General features: G+C 54.2%; 1 protein-coding gene across 1 annotated transcript; it reads right to left on the reverse strand.

The window, feature by feature from the left end:
- Positions 1 to 6,734: 6,734 nt before the first annotated feature.
- LOC148050645 (olfactory receptor 14J1-like) lies at positions 6,735 to 16,379 on the reverse strand. The gene is made up of 3 exons (XM_087741134.1): positions 15,779 to 16,379; positions 7,366 to 7,374; positions 6,735 to 7,060 (listed from the first exon to the last, which is right to left on the reverse strand). Exons 1-3 carry the CDS (start codon positions 16,377 to 16,379, stop codon positions 6,735 to 6,737), a joined length of 936 nt encoding a protein of 311 aa, XP_087597260.1.
- Positions 16,380 to 18,829: the final 2,450 nt, after the last annotated feature.

Raw genomic sequence — 18,829 nt, forward strand, 5'->3', positions numbered from 1 at the left:
TTCCTGTCCTGCTCTCTTCATCGCAACTCCATCTCTGGGCTGGGACAGAGATTACAGATCTGCCCATTGAACCAGTGCTCCCCTGCTGCCATCCAAGTTCAGTTGCTTGGGGTTTTTAAAGAGAAATTTGTGTGTGAAGTCATCTTCAAGGCAGCACAAGCGAAAGGGCAGCACAGATGGGAAAAAAGACTGGTGGGCAGAGAGAGCTCAGAGCTCAGAGAGATTTGGCTGGCACTCAGGAATAAAAGGAGAGTTATGATCTGTGGAAGAAGGGGCAGGCAACTCAGGAGGACTACAAGGATGTTGTGAGGTTACACAGGGAGAAAATTAGAAGGGCCAAAGCCCAACTAGAACTTAATCTGGCTACTGCCGTAAAAGGCAGCAAAAAAATGTTCCTATAAATACATTAGCAACAAAAAAGGGGCTAAGGAGAATCTCCATCCTTAATTGGATAGTGACAAAGGATGAGGAAAAGACTGAGGTACTCAATGCCTTCTTTACCTCAGTCTTTAATAGTCAGACCAGTTGTTCTCGGGGTACCCAGCCCCCTGAGCTGGAAGACAGGGATGGGGAGCAGAATGAAGCCTCCATAATGGAAGGGGAAATGGTCAGCGGCCTGCTACACCATGTAGACACACACAAAGTCTATGGGGCCAGATGGGATCCACGCGAGGGTACGGAGGGAGCTGGCAGAAGTGCTCACAAAGCCACTTCCAATCATTTATGAGCAGTCCTGGCTAAGTGGGGAGGTGCCAGTCGACTGGAGGTTAGCAAATATGATGCCCATCTTCAAGAAGGGACAGAAGGAGGATCTGGGGAACTACAGGCCTGTCAGTCTGACAGCGGGGCCAGGGAAGGTTATGGACCAGATCATCCTGAGTGCCATCATGCGGCACGTATAGGACAACCAGGGGATCGGGCCCAGTCAGCATGGGTTTATGAAAGGCAGGTCCTGCTTGACCAACCTGATCTCCTTCTATGACAAGATGACCTGCTTAGTGGACGAGGGAAAGGCTGTGGATGTTGTCTACTTGGACTTCAGTAAAGCCTTTGACACTTTTTCCCACAGCATTCTCCTGGAGGAACTGGCGGCTCATGGCTTGGGCCCAAGTACTCTTTGCTGTGTAAAAAACTGGCTGGATGATGAGGTCCAAGAGCGGTGGTGAATGGAGTTCAATCCAGTTGGTGGCCGGTCACAAGCGGTATTCCCCAGGGCTCAGTATTGGGCCTACTTCTGCTTAGTATCTTTATCAATAATCTGGATGAGGGGATCGAGTGCACCCTCAGTAAGTTTGCCAACGACACCAAGTTGGGCAGGAGTGTTGATCTGCTGGAGGGCAGGAAGGCCCTACAGAGCGATCTGGACAGGCTGGATCGATGGGCCGAGGCCAACTGTAGGAGGTTCAACAAGGCTCAGTGCCTTGGGTCACAACAACCCCATGCAACGCTACAGGCTGGGGGAAGAGTGGCTGGAGAGCTGTCTGGCAGAAAAGGACCTGGGGGTGTTGGTAGACAGCCGGCTGAATATGAGCTGGCAGTGTGCCCAGGTGGCCAAGAGGGACAATGGCATCCTGGCCTGTATCAAGAATAGTGTGGCCAGCAGGACTAGGGAAATGATGGTTCCCCTGTACTGGGCACTGGTGAGGCTGCACCTCAAATCCTGTGTTCAGTGTTGGGTCCCTCACTCCAAGAAGGACATCGAGGTGCTGGAGCGCGGCCAGAGAAGGGCAACAAAGCTGGTGAAGGGGCTGGAGCACAAGTCTTATGAGGAGTGGCTGAGGGAGCTGGGGGTGCTCAGCCTGGAGAAGAGGAGGCTGAGGGGAGACCTTATTGCTCTCTGCAACCACCTGAAAGGAGGCTGTAGTGAGGTGGGAGTTGGTCTCTTCTCCCAAGTAACAAGCGATAGGACAAGAGGAAATGGTTTAGATTGGCTATTAGGAAAGATTTCTTCACCAAAAGGGTTGTCAAGCAGTGGAACAGGCTGCCCAGGGAAGTGGTTGAGTCCCCATCCCTGGAAGTATTTAAACGATGTGTGGACGTGGTGCTTAGGAACATGGTTTAGTGGTGGACTTGGCAGTGCTACATTAACGATTGGACTCGATGATCTTAAAGATCTTTTGCAACTTAAATGATTCTATGATTCCATGACTCTGTAACACTGCAGCTCTCCTGACTCTGCACTAAGCTACAAATATCTGAGCCCTTTTGTATGTCCTTTCTCAAGACACTTACATTTTCAGTCATAAAAATGAGGATTTCTATCCCTAAATGGGATACCCACCGGTTGTGATGGTTGAAAATAAAAACCACAAACAAAATTATTATAAAGACTTGCTAAGCCTCTTTTCTGCAGCCCACACTCTTCAGAGTCATGAGTGCAGATATTGAACTTTTCTGTTAAAGGCGGATTACGTCTGACATCCCTTGAGAGCAATGGAGCTGTCACAAACCAGCTCCCATGTAGCCACTGCAGCAGAGCAAAGCTGACTCCTCAGCAGCACATGAGCAGAGGTCCTGCTCGGTACACCACACTCAGCCAGCGCAGACCAGAGAAAGGAAATGCACTTCACTTGGAGGGTATTGCGATGAAAACTGGAGTGGTTTTGCTCAGAGGAGTCTGTCTTGATTTTAACCTGTCCTTTCATTTTTTGAGTAGTGCCCCCATGTCAAGAAACAGCAAATGTCCAACAGCAGCTCTGTCACCCACTTCCTCCTCCTGGCATTCGCAGACACACGGGAGCTGCAGCTCTTGCACTTCTGGCTCTTCCTGGGCATCTACCTGGCTGCCCTCCTGGGCAACGGCCTCATCATCACTGCTGTAGCCTGTGACCACCACCTCCACACACCCATGTACTTCTTCCTCCTCAACCTCTCCCTCCTTGACATGGGCTGCATCTCCACCACTGTCCCAAAGCCATGGCCAATTCCCTCTGGGACACCAGGGACATCTCGTACTTGGGATGTGCTGTCCAGCTCTTTCTGCTTTTCTTCTTCCTTGGAGCAGCGTGTGCCCTTCTCACTGTCATGGCCTATGGCCGTTTTGCTGCCATCTGCAAACCCCTGCACTACGGGACCCTCCTGGGCAGCAGAGCTTGTGTCCACATGGCAGCAGCTGCCGGGGGCAGTGCTTTTCTCAATGCTCTCCTTCACACTGTCAATACATTTTCACTACCACTCTGCCAAGGCAATGCTGTGGACCAGTTCTTCTGTGAACCTCCACAGATCCTCAAGCTCTCCTGCTCAGACGCCTACCTCAGGGAAGCCGGGCTCCTTATTTTAAGTTCTTTGTTAGCATTTGGGTGTTTTGTGTTCATTGTGCTGTCCTATGTGCAGATCTTCAGGGCCGTACTAAGGATCCCCTCTGAGCAGGGACGCCACAAAGCCTTTTCCACGTGCCTCCCTCACCTGGCCGTGGTCTCTCTGTATGTCACTTCTGGCACGTTTGCCTACCTGAAGCCCCCTCCATCTCCTCCCCATCCCTGGATCTGGTGGTGGCAGTTCTGTACGCGGTGGTGCCTCCAGCAGTGAACCCCCTCATCTACAGCATGAGGAACAAGGAAATGAAGGATGCAGTGTGAAGTATTTGATTACAAGCTACTTCATATTAAGAAGGTGCCCATTGTCCCACTCGGGCTCCCACAGTATCAGAGGAATAGCCTGGACTAACTTTTCTTCATACGTGTCTTTATTTTTCCTTTGTGGGATATTTGGGGTGTTGTTTTTTTGTTCATACCTGTGATAATATTATTCTTGGCCTCCTACCTGCCTTTTCTTGACCCAAAGTCCTCATGTACCTATGGATCCAAGCTCCCCATTTAGATGAATTCAATAAAGAAACAAGTAGAAAATCATTTGTCTCAGCTCCCATCTCTTCACATCTCCTCTGGAGCTGGGGGAACAGCCCCAACCGGCAGGAGGGCTTCAGGAGGCAAATGCCCAGCTACCTCACGGAGGAGCAGCCCTGGTGGGCACTATCCCTCTGCCGCCTGCGCGTTGGGGCTGCTGCTTTCCTGGAGCCATGGCCAAGGACAGCAGCAGGACATTGCCTTTTCAGTGCTGGTCTCTCCTCAATTCCACACTGTTCTGCTGTGCCCTTTTATTTCTGCTGCCCCTAAGGTCTCGTGCAACTTGTGACAGTCCTGTTATCTGTATGGTGGCATCCCTGTGGCTGAGGGCAGGAGCAGGCCACGTGAACCACTCTATCAGAGCTGGTCTCCATGCAAGCACCCTCATAACCAAAGGGGCTCCTCAGGACAGGGCCAGAAGGCTGGGCGCCTCTTCCAAAGCTGCTGTCAGGAATACACCCAATAGGGTTCTCCCTCAGAAGGACTTTTGCTCTTCTGGGCTTCTGATGGATTCAGGGTGACAATCTGAGAGTCCCACGGTGATGTGTTAGGGACCAAGGCATGGATGAAGACCTCCCTTCTTGGTTGCATATGTCCCCTGAAAGAGCAACCGGTCTTTGACATATCTGCCTGGTGCTGTCCCACCTGCAGTGGGGCTGATGGCAGATGCCATCCTGAAGAGGAACTGAGAGCTGCCAGGAGAGCTCAGGGGATCTCCAGGGACAGTGTGTGAGTCTGGGTGGGCAGTGAGTGGCATCTCATAAAATGAGTGACCATCCAAGGAAGAGTGTCCCAGAGGAAAAGGTGAATGTGAGGAGCTCACAGGCTAACAAGGGCCCTGCAATGCCAGGAGAGGCTGTGAGGAGACAGCAGGCAAAGGGCCATAAGACTGGAGAGTGTTTCAGGGCAACCTCTTGGAAACCCCATGGGCTAGATCCAGTGCAGCCATCCCCTGCCCTGTGTGCCATTAGAGACAACCCGTGGTCCTGCCCAGCCCTGTCCTTGGCTCCTGAGCAATCAGGGATGATGGAAAAGGGCTCAGCAGCAGTGCTCCTGCTCCAGCTGGGTCTGCTTCTGACCCTGACCAGCATGGCCAGTGCAGGGTCACCCCATGGCCCCAGGGCACCACAGCCCCCTCCCTCTGCAGAGCAGCAATGCCAGCGTGGGACCTTGCAGGAACCAGGAATGTCTGGCCAGGCCGGCACAGACATGCTGACCTGGGGAAAGCCTCTCTGGAGAGCAGGGATGACTGTGGAGAAGAGCAAGGGAGCATTTCTGTGCCTGCAGGGAGGAATCCATGAGAAAGAGAAACCTCTTTCTGCAGGCACCCACTCGAGGCAGGCTGCTCTGTCCCCTGGCCAGGACTCTTGTGCTGGCGTGGGGACAGGGGCTGACAATGATGGAACAGAGTCAGTCTGTGGTGGGCGTCTCCTGGACCAGAGATCATGCTTCCTGCAGTTTCCCTAACCTCCATTTGCTCATGCCATGGTGAGCCTGCAGCCCTGGGGCTGATGGGGAGGCTGAGACAGGAGCTGCTGTGCCCTTCAGAGGGGCTGGGGCTGTGGGGTGAGTGCCCAGAGCTCTGCAGCAGCCTGTGGCGGTGTCGTGGTTTAACCCCAGCCAGCAACTCAGCACCACACAGCCGCTCACTCACTCCCCCACAATGGGATGGGGGACAGAATCAGAAGAGGAAAAGTGAGAAAACTCTTGGGCTGAGATAAGAACAGTTTAATAATTGAAGTACAATAAAACAGAACAGTTTAATAGGTGAAGCCAAAGCCGCGCGCACAAGCAGAGCAAAGCAAGGAATTCATTGACTCCTTCCCATGGGCAGGCAGGTGTTCAGCCATCCCCAGGAAAGCAGGGCTCCATCACGTGTAGCGGTTACTTGGGAAGACAAACGCCATCACACAGAACATCCCCCCCTTCCTCCTTCTTCCCCAGCTTCTATACTGAGCATGAAGTCATGGGGTATGGAACAGCCCTTTGGCCAGTCTGGGTCAGCTGTCCTGGCTGTGCCCCCTCCCAGCTTCTTGCACCTGGTGTGCCTTGACCAGTGTGAGCACTACTTAGCAACAACTTAGGACTACTTAGCCCGAACCAAAACATCAGTGTGTTATTGACATTGTTCTCATCCTGAACCCAAAACACAGCACTATACCAGCTTTTAAGAAGAAAATTAACTCTATCCCAGCTGAAACCAGGACAACATCGCTTGTGCCCTGTCCCCCTTCTGTTCCTCCTAACTGAGACAGCTTCCTCCAGGTCCTGGAACCTACCCAGCCCTATCTGCATCCCATGTGGAGTTTCACAGACATCCCTGCTCTGGGGTCTGCCAGGGTCTGGACAAGGAGAGAGGTCGAACAGGGATGGCCATTCCCCCAGTGCAGGCCCTGAGCCCAACAGGAGGAGGCAAAAAAGGCCATGCAGCAAAACTCACCCATAAACCTGTGGAGAGTGGCCAGTGCTGGAAGTGGCCGAATAGGGCGGGCACCACTGAAAGCTCCCTCCAGTCCCATTCCCTAACACATTGCCCTGAGCTCTACTGCCCTCAGCCCATAGAGAATCAAAGCACAGCAGCACGGCCTTTTGGGGGCAATCCCTTCAGCCTGTTCCAGACCTCAGCTTTGGAAAAAGAGCCCAACCTCCAGACACCAGGACTGAGGAAACCCCCATTTATTACAGAGGTGTGACATGGGAGGCCACTGTACCATTGAGCCAGGCACATGTGCAAAGACCTTTGGGTCAGACAGACTGGCTTCATGCCTCTGGAGAAGCGAACTGCATGTAGACATTCCTGGAGAAACACAGTGATCACAGATTAAATGCCCAAAGCACAGGAGATTCCCCAGATACATTGGAAATCACTTGTGAAGAGACATGGGCAGCTTATTGCTGCTGAAAGACTGCTGATTGAATGAGCTTCTTCAGTGCGTCTTTGAGCTCCTGGTTCCTCATGCTGTAGATGAGGGGGTTCACTGCTGGAGGCACCACCGAGTACAGAACTGCCATCACCAGGGCCAGAGATGGGGAGGAGATGGAGGGGGGCTTCAGGTAGGCAAACATGCCAGTGCTGACTAACAGGGAGACCACGGCCAGGTGAGGGAGGCACGTGGAAAAGGCTTTGTGGCGTCCCTGCTCAGAGGGGATCCTCAGCACGGCCCTGAAGATCTGCACATAGGACAGCACAATGAAAACAAAACACCCAAATGCTACTAAGAGACTAACCACAAGAAGCCAAATTTCCCTGAGGTAGGATTGTGAGCAAGAGAGCTTAAGGATGTGGGGGATTTCACAGAAGAACTGGTCCACAACATTGCCATGGCAGACGGGGAGTGAAAATGTATTGGCCATGTGAAGGAGAGCATTGAGGAACCCAGTGCCCCAGGCAGCTGCTGCCATGTGGACAAGCTCTGCTGCCCAGGAGGGTCCCGTAGTGCAGGGGTTTGCAGATGGCAACATAGTGGTCATAGGCCATGACGGTGAGGAGAGAATACTCTGAGGCAATCAAGAAGAATACAAAGAAAACCTGGGCAGCACAACCTGCGTAGGAGATGACCCTGGTGTCCCAGAAGGAATTAGCCATGGCTTTGGGGACAGTGATGGCGATGGAGCCCAGGTCAAGAACAGAAAGTTTGAGGAGGAAGAAGTACATGGGAGTGTGGACGTTGTAGTTGCAGGCTACTGCAGTGATGATGAGGCCGTTGCCCAGGAGGGCAGCCAGGTAGATGCCCAGGAAGAGCCAGAAGTGCAAGAGGTGCAGCTCCTGTGTGTCTGCGAATGCCAGGAGAAGAAACTGTGTGATGGAGCTGTCATTGGACACCTGCTGCCTCTGGGCATGGGACACTGTCCAAGGAGGAAAAGACTGACAAGTTAGGGGGACTTCTCTGAGCAAAATCAAAGCCATTTCTCATACAACCTCCACCTCCTGCACAAACCCTTTGAGAGGTTTGGTTCTTTTACAGCTCCTCCTCCCCTCGCACCCAGGGGAGTGTTCTTGCATGTCAGAAAGCCCCAGCATTTGTGCTGCACTCAGGGAGAACAGAGGGAGTCCTGCGAGGCAAGAGGAGTGCCTGTGGCTTAGTGCAGAGGGAGGGGAGCTGGTCTGTCCCTCCGTCTGGCTCCCAGCTGCCCTGGGCCTGCACCTTTCTGAGGTGGAGGGTGATCACACTCCCATATTACCCTGAAAAGCCACCATGCACTGCTGTGAGCAGAGGGATCCACCTCAGACCACTAAATGTCTCACCCTCTCCTAAGGTCTCAGCACCCCACTTCTAGCCCAGGACACACATGGCTCATTTCACAAACCCATCAGCATCTTCTCTGTCGTAGCATCTCTGATCTTCTCCATGGTGCCTTCAGATATCACAAAGGTGCTATAGGCCAGGTTTTCATCCTGGAGGGAAGCTCACAGCTTGGAAGGAATCCTCAAGGAGATGGCCAAGTGTCGTAATGATGGCATCTGATTAAGTATGATTCACTTCATACCCCAGCCCCACAGACTGCATTGCCCACAGCCACACAGGTTAGAGGAAAGCTGAGACATGTGTTCCCATGGTCACAAATGCATGAAAGGACCCACAAGATCCTCCTGTGACTTTGCAGCTAAAAATTCCCATTGCCGGAGAGCCTGGCAGCAAGAACAAGTCCCATCAGACTTAGTGATCACTCGCTCAGCAGTCTCAGGGACTTCTTCAAAGTTGACAGGTCCTTTTCCATTTATCCCTTTTCCCCTATCCTCCCCACTCCATGTAGGAAATTGAAAACAAATTGAGGAAATCTTCATTATCTTTATGGTAATCCCTGCCAGAACCTTCTCCTTGAAACATCTCAGGAAATATTCTGGGGGGAACTGGAGCTGTGAGCAGCCCTGACCCATGCAGCACCCTCTCGAGAGCAGAAGGACCCTGCCCTACCAGGGGTCCCTTCTTCCACCCACAGATTCTCCCCACAGCGCCGTTGGGAGCTCCCCGGGCAGGCTGAGCACTGACCCTGGCACATAGACCGCTGGGGCACAGGGACCCTGCTCTGAAGGACAGCCCTGGGCATCCGTGGCTGTTCACTCAGCTTAACATCCTTGCAGTCATCCCCGGAGGAAGGCAGCCATCATGCCCTGTTCCTCTGATGGTGCAGCAGGGAAAACCTGCTCTGGAATGTGCCTTCCTCCTCTGCACTAGAGAAACTGTGAGAATCCTCCTTAAAGATTCCACAGGCTGTGGCATGTAGCAGCTTTTGGAGATCCCTCCCGCAACTGCAGCTTCACTGCCCTGCTTCCAGGGACTTACCCTGTCAAGGGCTGTGAAGATTTTTCCCATAATGAGCTCTCAGCGTTCTCCCACTCCGGGCTGCCTTTAACCTCTCTCTGCCTCGCTCCTCTCCCCTCGCTGCCTGCAGGCAGTGCCCTCAGGCCTGCTGCCCTTTGCAGAGGAGCTGCTCCTGGGCAGAGCTGTCTCTCTGCAGTGCTGCCCACTTGCCAGCAGCTCCCTCCATCCCAGGAGCCCAGCCCAGCTCAGCAGCAGAGGCCCAGCCCAAGGCACCACTTTCTCTGCCCCTCTGGGCTCCCTCCAGGTGTCCCTGGGGCTCTAAGGGCTGACAGCGACTGAGAGGCAGCAGGGTCTCTCCTGGGGAGCGGGGATTGACACAGACTGATGTCATTGCTGTCCCTCTCTGAATGCTGGAGAGATGGATTTTAGAAGTGGTATTTTTCCCAAAAATGGCGTAGTGGTCTGCGAGAGGTGTAAATGCTCCTGTCCCTTTAGCCCTCTCCCCATCACATTGCCAGGCGGGACACCTCGTCAGCGACAGGCATTTCCCCCCCTGCGTAGGGCAGCGATTCACCTCAGCCCATAAGGTGTCTCTTCTCTGGTGAGGAGGCCAGAGACTGCAGTGGGGTTCGGCTCTCCCCCATGCACCCCACAGGCCCACAGCCGCTGGGATTCCTCTTGCTTCAGCTCAGGGTGCACAAAACAGGTCCCTGCAGACCAGCCCCTGCCCTGAGCCCCCACTGGGATGCGTGGGGATGGGGGTGGCAGTCAGCTGCTCTCACACAAACTCTGGTGGCATTTGAGGTGCCAGGGGTGGTCCAAGACTTGTGGATGTGTCTGCAAGCTCTGATGGAGCATACCTGGGACACCCACACCTGCCTGAGCATCAGCTGTGGGGCTGGTGGGGAGGGTGCCTTGGCCACCTCACATTACACCCAGTGTTCAGGGCATCTGAACATCTGTCAGACCCACATTTCCATGGCAGCTGCTGGACTTTCAGCTGACCAAGAGGAGGAGTGCACGAGAAGGAGGGTCAGACCTGTCTTGCAGCACCATCCACTGCACTCCTTAGAGCTCAGCTCACTGCAAAGTTCAGGCACGTGCACATCCCTGCAGTGAAGGCACCTACCTTGTTTCAAGGCTCTGTTTTACATGGCATCAGAAAGGCCTCTAGTGCCATGCCAGGGGAGGCTGGGGTGCCCAGTGAAACTGCCTGTGGCTGGCAAATGTGGCACAGGACCTCCAGGAAAGCCATGTCCCACTGGAGTGGGGGCTGGGCAGACACAGCAGGGCCTCCCAAAGGAGTCCGATGCCCTTGTGCCAGCACCTGAATGCCAGCACCCCGGCAAGGAGGCAAGGTCCATCTCGTCTACACCCACATGTGCTGCAAGATTGGGAGGCACATCACACCAGGGTCTCCACTCATGTCCCTGGACACTCAACCCCTGACAGTTTTCTTCTCCCCTCTCCTCTACCCGCCTACCTGATGATATGAAGAAACCCCATGCCACTGATGTCCACAGGCTGGCTGGAGTGCAGGCTTACCTCACCTAGGGACTTTCTCAGGGGTACCTTGTGTTCCTGGAGACTGGCACAAGGTGCTGCTGAGTCAGCTCAGGCAGCAAACTCCTCTCTTGCAAGGCCATCATGGCCCAGGCCTGTGTTTCTCTGCCTCGGGGACTGCAGGGTTTGTTGTCTTCATGAGCACCTCATTTCATCATTACATTGCCACCTGCCATCCTTCCCAGCACATCTTTGCTCTGAAGCAAAGCCTTTGCTTACGCGGGGTCCTGGGTGCTTGGTTCCAGTTTTCTCCATGAGAAGCCTTTGCTGAGCTGCTGCAACCGGAGTGTGCACCCATGCCCTCAGCCTGGGACACAGGCAGGAGCATCTGGAGCCCCTTATTCCATCACGGAGCTTCTGAGGGAACCACTGCAGTGACATGGTGGGACAGGTTGCACAGCGTTGGGTACTGTCATGGCTAGATACAGGCTCTTTAGGGGACACTGGGAGTGGTTGGGGAAGGTGGGAGAATGAGACCGGGGCATGCCCTCTATGAAGGATGGGGCAGATGGAATGTATGGTGGGGCAGAAGACAGGTTGCATGAGTGTTTATGGGTGAGGAACAGAGGAGAAACCAGTGAAGGTGACATGAAGGCGGGAGTTAGAACCACTCAGTCAGGGTGAGGAAGTGGACAAAGGCTTCTGAGGCAGCCCAAGGAAGTCTCCAGATCAGTGACCCTTGCACTCACTGGACGGGCAAAGTGCTTGGGTGCAAACAGTCCCATGGGGTCCTGGAGAATCTCGGGGTTAACTTCTTTTCCCAAGTTCCAAGCTGGCCGAAAGGGTGAGTCGGGGCCGGTCAGGGATGTTGAAGTGTCAGCCTTGGCTGTGGTGACCATGAAATAGTTGCATCCCTGTTCCCAAGGGATGTAAGGCAGGAGACCAGCAGAGCGCAGGTTTGGGATCTCTCTCTCAGAGAAGCAGACATTGTCCTGCTCAGAGCCCTGGTAGTAGGAGATCCCATGGAGAGGAAGATCTGAAAGGGAAAAACCTACAAAAGCTGAGAGGCCTTTAAGGACATCTTCCTCCAGGCACAGGAAGGGTCTGTCCTGATATGCAGGGAAACAACCCCTCACCTCAGGAAACCCACTGAGCTGAACAGGAACCTCATGGCTGAGCTCCAGTGCCAAAGGCAGCACGCAGGAGGTGGAAGCAGGGAGAAGCTCCAAAGGAGGAGCTTAGAAACGTTGTCTGGAGAATTAAGGGTTGTGTTAGGCGAGTCAAAGCTCCCCAAAAGGTCAAGCTTGCAAGGGATGTCAGAGGGCAACAAGGTAAGCTGCTACATCTTCCTTAACCATGACAAAACCACAGAAAGGTGAAGTGGGCCACTGCTGAATTTCGGAAGAGTAGATGCAGCTCACTCTGAAGTACACAATGTCTTCTTTTCCTCTGTCTTCACCAGCAAGCTCTCCCAGGTCTTTGTGCCCTCAGGCAGGACTCAAGGAGGAAGAGAACAACCAGCAGTGGATGAGGATCAGGTCAGGGGCTCCTTAAGCAAACTCACCCCTTCGGAGTCTACGGAGCGGATGGGCTGCATCCAAGGGCGCTCTTTCTCTGCAGTCCCCGGATGGGCTGTTAGCAAGCAGAAGGCCAAGGGACATGACACTGGAGAGTGATCCATGACACCCTAGCTGAAACACCCCGTGTCAGGTTTAGTGCAGCAGCCAAACACAGAGGCATATGGAAATGTGTCAGGGTCCTACTGAGCACCTTCCTTGGTCACAGGCCAGCTGGGAAGTGGAAGAGGGAAAGGGGCTGAGCAGCAGTGATCCCTGCCTGGCTGGGTCTGCTTCTCACCCTGACCAGCATGGCCAGTGCAGGGCCACCCCATGGCCCCAGGGCACCACAGTCCCCTCGCTCTGCAGAGCAGCACCGCCAGCTCAGGGCCCTGTGGGGAGCGTGGCCAGGGGTGCAGGAACGGCCGGCCAGGCCAGCATGGACACACTCACCTGGGGAAAGGGTCTCTGGGGAGAAGGGGTGTCCAGGGAGAAGAGCAGGGCACCGTGGCTGTGGAGGGGAGAAATAAAAAGAGCACCCCGTTCCTGTGTGTCCAGCTGGGGCAGGCTGCTGTGCTGCTGGGGCAGCAGGAGCTACCAGAGGAGCCCCAGGGCCAGGACCCTCGCGCTGTCCTGGGGAGCAGGACTGGCACAGGGGGAAGCAGGCTGCTGGCGGTGGGGATCTCCTGAGCATGACGGCAGGAGGGACACTGTCACAGCCCTCTGTTTCCTGCTGTCATGGCCAGCCTCCAGGCCTGGGGCTGCTGGGGAGGCTGAGACACCTCTCTGCCCTGTAAAAGCTGCTTTGCCCTTCAGAGGGGCTGGGGCTGTGGGGTGAGTGCCCAGAGCTCTGCAGCAGTCTGTGGCTGGCATTGCCATGGGGCCAGCCCAGACTGGGCTGCTCTCCTGGGATGGGAAGGGATGGGGAGAGGGCAGAGGAGGTGGGGAGAGCTGGGGAGGGGCTGGGCTGGAAAGTTCCCAGGAAACCAAAACACCAGGGTACAGCTCAGCTGTGTGAGTGTGGAGGGTGGGGGCACGCAGCAGTGTCCTCACACAGCCAGGCCTGGCAGAGACCTGAAGGGCCAGCAGAGCAGGACCTGGTCTGTGCCATAGTCCCTGCACACCGCGAGCAAGCTGCCCCAGGGCGATCATCACAGACCTCCACCTATTCTCTCTTCAAAAACCTCTCCAAGGGAAAGATTCACTGAGCCATAGAATAAATTGTGTCTGAAGAGAGCCCTGAACATCATCTTGCCTCACTCTCCTGCTCAAGGCAGGGTGAACCAGGTGAGGTTGTTCAAGGCCTCCGCCCAGCTTTGCATCATCCAGAAAGGAGCTGAAAGTGCGCTCCATCACATCATACAGGCGGATAATAAAGACGTCGCACAGTGTTGGCCTAAGTGCTGGTCAGTGAGGGATGCCATCAGCAGCTGGCTGCCCAGAGGACTTTGTACCACTGGTGACATTTGGGCCTGATCGTCCAGCCAACTTCCTACCGAATGTCCGCTTCTTCAGCCCAGGTAGCACTAACCTGGCTGTAAGGACACCACAGGAGACCAAGGCCTTGCAAAATTCCATGTACACAACACGCCTTTCTTTCCCCTGCCCTTTTTGGTTCAGCAATCCCTTTCTTGTCCTTCAAGTACCTGGAAATGGCTGCAGGATGACATGTCCCATCCCCTTCCCAGGGACAGAGGCAGGCTGACCAGCCTGTAATTCTCCCAGTTCCCATTCCCGTCCTTCTTCAAGATGGGATTGATGGCTGCCTTTCCAGGGACCCCAGAACGTCTCTGATTGCTCTGGCACTTTTGAGAGCACAATCCAGAATCACGGGCAAGGGTGACTTAGCAGACAGGAGCCCTTGCAAGGAGCCTGTCCCAGGCAGCTGAGATGAATCTCCCTGGGCCAGGGGGGTTTGTTCCTGGAGTCACACATAGAAAGAGCAGGGTTCTGTCAGGCGTCCACATCTGAGCTGGCCTCGTGGACTCCTTATGCACCCAGCAGTGTTCAGAGACCCAGTCCTTCCCTCTTACACACAGAGGCAGGGCACTGCAGGAGTCATAGTGTCTCTCAGGCCTCCTGCTGCCACTTCCAGAGGCTGGGAGGCACCTCAGCCCTGCGGTGTATCGCCCTGCTCTGCACTCACCTGAGATGCCCCTCGTCATGAGGAATGGACACAGGGACCTCGGCTCAAGGAAGCACATCCCAGTGCTGCATTCAGGTGGTTTCCCATGGGATGTTACTCCCAACGTGAAGTGACCTCGAGGCACTGTCTGTCCCACAGGCCTTCATGGAACCCCAAGGAAGAGCTGATGGCATTTGTGCTCACTCAGGTTCATCTCAGCTCATGTATGTAATGTGCATGCTTACATCTCCTCTGTACAATGCAAACATGGACTTCTGACTTAGTCATTCGGTGTCCTTCCATGGAGGGACAAAGAACCTCTTCAGGCCGGGGTGAGAGGCCAGTGCTGGCAGTGGTGATTGTGAGGGTTTAGTCCAGGATGATTGCCTTGGGGTGTCCAGCGAACACAGGCACAGGCCAGACCCAGCTCTGCTGGTCCTTCAGGTCTCTCATAGGAGGCCTGGCTGTGCGAGGATGCTTCTGCGGGCCCCAACCCTGCACATTCACATTGTTTAGCTGCATATTGGTGTTTTCATCTGCTGGCTGCTTTCTTGGGCATGTTCTTGAGAGAATCTTTGTAAGAAGACCTAAGCCTTCAGGCACTGCCCTGAGGAGATCAGCTTTCTTCATGGAAATGCTGTTATGGAGGCCAGCTCTGTCACAGAAGTGCCCATTGCCTGTCCCTGCCTGTGGTCACAGGACAACCACACAGCACGACTGTGCCCAAGCTGCCAGAGCACTCAGGGCTGACACCAACACAAGGAATCAGAAAGAGAGTGTGGAAGTGGAAAGAGAACAACCCTGGAAGACCAAGCGCTGGTGCTCCCTGGCAGTGCTGCCATGACGGGACTTTTTTCTGCTCCACCCATGCACCCAGGAGATGTCCCTGCAGCTCCAAAAAGGTCTTTCAGGAAGGATCACAGGAAAAAAGAATGTCACAGAAAGGCCATTTATTTTGTTTAAACACACAGGGAGCACAGCTCCTCATTTACACAGCCATTCGGTCGGAAAAAAAAAGCAGACAGAGAATTATAAAGGAGATGACAACATTATCCCAAGTGAAAAACCAACAACAACAACAAAAAATTCAGAAGTCAGGCTGGTCCTGCAATGAGTTACATTATAACTACTACGGAGAAGATGATGGGCAGTTTATTGCTTCAAAAAAACATGCAGTCATCATTTTCCACACTGCATGCTTGAGCTGCTGGTTCCTCACGTTGTAGATGAGGGGGTTTACTGCTGGAGGCACCACTGAGTATAGAACTGCCACCACCAGATCCAGGGATGGGGAGGAGATGGAGGGGGGCTTCAGGTAGGCAAACATGCCAGTGCTGACTAACAGGGAGACCACGGCCAGGTGAGGGAGGCACGTGGAAAAGGCTTTGTGGCGTCCCTGCTCAGAGGGGATCCTCAGCACGGCCCTGAAGATCTGCACATAGGACACCACAATGAAAACAAAACACCCAAAGCCCACAAAGACACTAACCACAAGAAGCCAAATTTCCCTGAGGTAGGATTGTGAGCAAGAGAGCTTAAGGATGTGGGGGATTTCACAGAAGAACTGGTCCACAGCATTGCCGTGGCAGAGGGGGAGTGAAAATGTATTCACAGTCTGCAAGAGACCATTGAGAAACCCAGTGCCCCAGGCAGCTGCTGCCATGTGGACACAAGCTCTGCTGCCCAGGAGGGTCCCATAGTGCAGGGGTTTGCAGATGGCCATGTAGCGGTCATAAGCCATTATGGTGAGGAGAGAATACTCTGCTGACATCAAAAAGACAAACAGAAAGAGCTGGGCAGCACATCCTGCGTAGGAGATGGCCCTGGTGTCCCAGAGGGAATTGGCCATGGCTTTGGGGAGAGTGGTGGAGATGGAGCCCAGGTCAAGAACAGAGAGGTTGAATAGGAAGAAGTACATGGGGGTATGCAGGCGGTGGTTGCAGACTATGGCAGTGATGATGAGGCCGTTGCCCAGGAGGGCAGCCAGGTAGATGGCCAGGAAGAGCCAGAAGTGCAAGAGCTGCAGCTCCCGTGTGTCTGCGAATGCCAGGAGGAGGAACTGGGTGATGGAGCTGCTGTTGGACATTTGCCGACTTTGGGCATAGGGCACTTTGAGAGGAGGAAAAGACAGTAACAAGTTAGGAAAGACTTCTCTCAGCAAAATCAAAGCCATTTCTCATACACCCTCACCCTGCTACATGCAGACATTTTCCTTTTCTAGCAGACCTTCCTTCAGCTCTGTGGCTGGAGCCCTGGTTGGTGCTGGCTGAATGTGCCATGAGGAGCAGGGCTTCTGCCCGCTGGCTGCCAAGAGATCAGCCCTGCTCTGCAGCAGTGGGTTCATGGGAAGAGTGGGGGCAGGGGCCAGTCCTGGTGGTCGACCTTGTCTCATGAAACTGCTCCTAGTGCAGAAGGGGCTGTCAGCATCTGCACTGCCAGTGATAAGGAACTGAGGTGGCAGAAGGCAGGTTGAGAGGTTTGGGGTTTTTTACATCTCCTCCTCCCCTCGCACCCAGGGGAGTGTTCTTGCATGTCAGGAAGCCCCAGCATTTGTGCTGCACTCAAGGAGAACAGAGGGAGTCCTGCGAGGCAAGAGGAGTGCCTGTGGCTTAGTGCAGAGGGAGGGGAGCTGGTCTGTCCCTCCGTCTGGCTCCCAGCTGCCCTGGGCTTGCCCCTTTGTGACGTGGAGGGTGATCACACTCCCATATTACCCTGAAAAGCCACGAAGCACTGCTGTGAGCAGAGGGATCTATCTATGACAACTAAATGTCTCACCCTTTCTCAAGGCCTCAGCACCCCACTTCTAGCCCAGGACACACAGGGCTCATGTCACAAACCCATCAGCATCTTCTCTGTCGTAGCATCTCTGATCTTCTCCATGGTGCCTTCAGATAACACAAAGGTGCTATAGGCCAGGTTTGCATCCTGCTTCCACAGCTTGGAAGGAATCTTCAAGGAGATAGCCAAGTGTCCTAATGATGGTATTTAAGTAAGGGAGATTCAGCTCATCCCCCGCACCCACAGACTGCACTGTCCACAGCCTCTCAGGTTACAGGAAAGCTGGGACATGTGTTCCCATGGACACACCTGCATGGAAGGACCCACAAGATTAGTGCCTGTGACTTTGCAGCTAAAAATTCCCATCGCCAGAGAGCCTGACAGCAAGAAGATAACAATAGGAATAATACAGACCAGTGGAGAAACAAAGGAAAATATACAGTGAGGGTGTGGCTGAGAGAGGCCAGGGCAGAGGCATTGGGGCACTCAGACAGCGTTCCCCTTCCCCAGCTGTGCACGCCACCTCCCAGACACCACCATTGCCGGGCAGCTGCTCTCAGCCCCTGTGCTCTGCAGAGGGAACTGGGCCCGTGGCTGCAGAGCTGCACCACAGCTCTGCTGGAGCTCTGGCTGCAGAGGAGGTGGTTCACGCCTTGGAGCCCCCAGCCCTGAGGGCAGAGGCTTTGGTGGGTGGGAGAGGAGGCAAGGGGGCTTGCTCAGAGGAAGGCATCTGCATTGGAGGGGATCACATGGAGTCTTCTGAATTCTCTCTCCCACAACATTTCTGGGTTTACTTTCCTCTCATTCCCAGATCATATCCCTGCTGCCTGGAGATTTTCCTGCTGGGAGGTGTTTCCCTGTCCCATATCTTTTCCCTGTCAGCGCTCACAGACCCCATCCCAACCTCTGTGCACTCGCCTTGGACCGACAGAAACCTGCCTGTGTGCAGGGCACTGGCTGGGTGCATGTTCCTGTTTGCAGGTGGAAAAGGGCAGGTCAGAAGAACCCTGATGGGTCCAACAGAGGTGATGCTGGTGCTGTGCATAGGCAGAGGAGAGGCTGAGGGCAGTTTAGGAGGCTTCTGACAGATGTACTGATCACTCAAAATTACAGTTCAGAAGTCTCAGTGACTTATTAGAACTTCAGAGCTCCTTTTCCATTTATCCTTTTCTCTCCCCCTCCCAACCCCCCTGGAACAGGAAACTGTAAAGACTCAGGAAAGCTCCTTATCTTTCTAGTAATCCCTGCCTTAACCTTCTCCTTGACACATCCCCTTGGAAATATTCTTGGGATGATCTGGACCTGTGAGCCGCCCTGACCCATGCAGCACCCTCTCAACAGCAGAAGGACCCTGCCTTGCTGGGGGCTGCTTCTTCCACCCACAGCTTCTCCCTGCAGCACCGTGGTCAACTCCCCAGACAGGCTGAGCGCTGACCCTGGCAGGTGCAGAGTCCCTTCCCCAGCACACAGTCCTCTGGGGCACAGGGACCCTGCTTGGAAGGACAGCCCTCTGCACCCACACATGCAAATCCACGTTTACATCCCTACAGCTGTTAGGAGAAGGCAGCCGTCGTGTGCTGTCCTTCTCATGGTGCAATGGAATGTCCCTGATTTGCAGCACATTCTCCTCCTCTGCACTAGAGAAACTCTGAGAGTTGTACTAAGAGATACCATAAGCTCTGGGATGTGCCAGCTTTAGGAGATCCCTCCCAGAACTGAACATGCATTGCCCTGCAGCCAGAGACTTACCATATAGAG

Source organism: Nipponia nippon, unplaced genomic scaffold, assembly GCF_047370975.1.
Source record: "Nipponia nippon isolate SJK-2023a ecotype South Korea unplaced genomic scaffold, ASM4737097v1 scaffold_77, whole genome shotgun sequence".
Lineage (NCBI taxonomy): Eukaryota > Metazoa > Chordata > Aves > Pelecaniformes > Threskiornithidae > Nipponia > Nipponia nippon.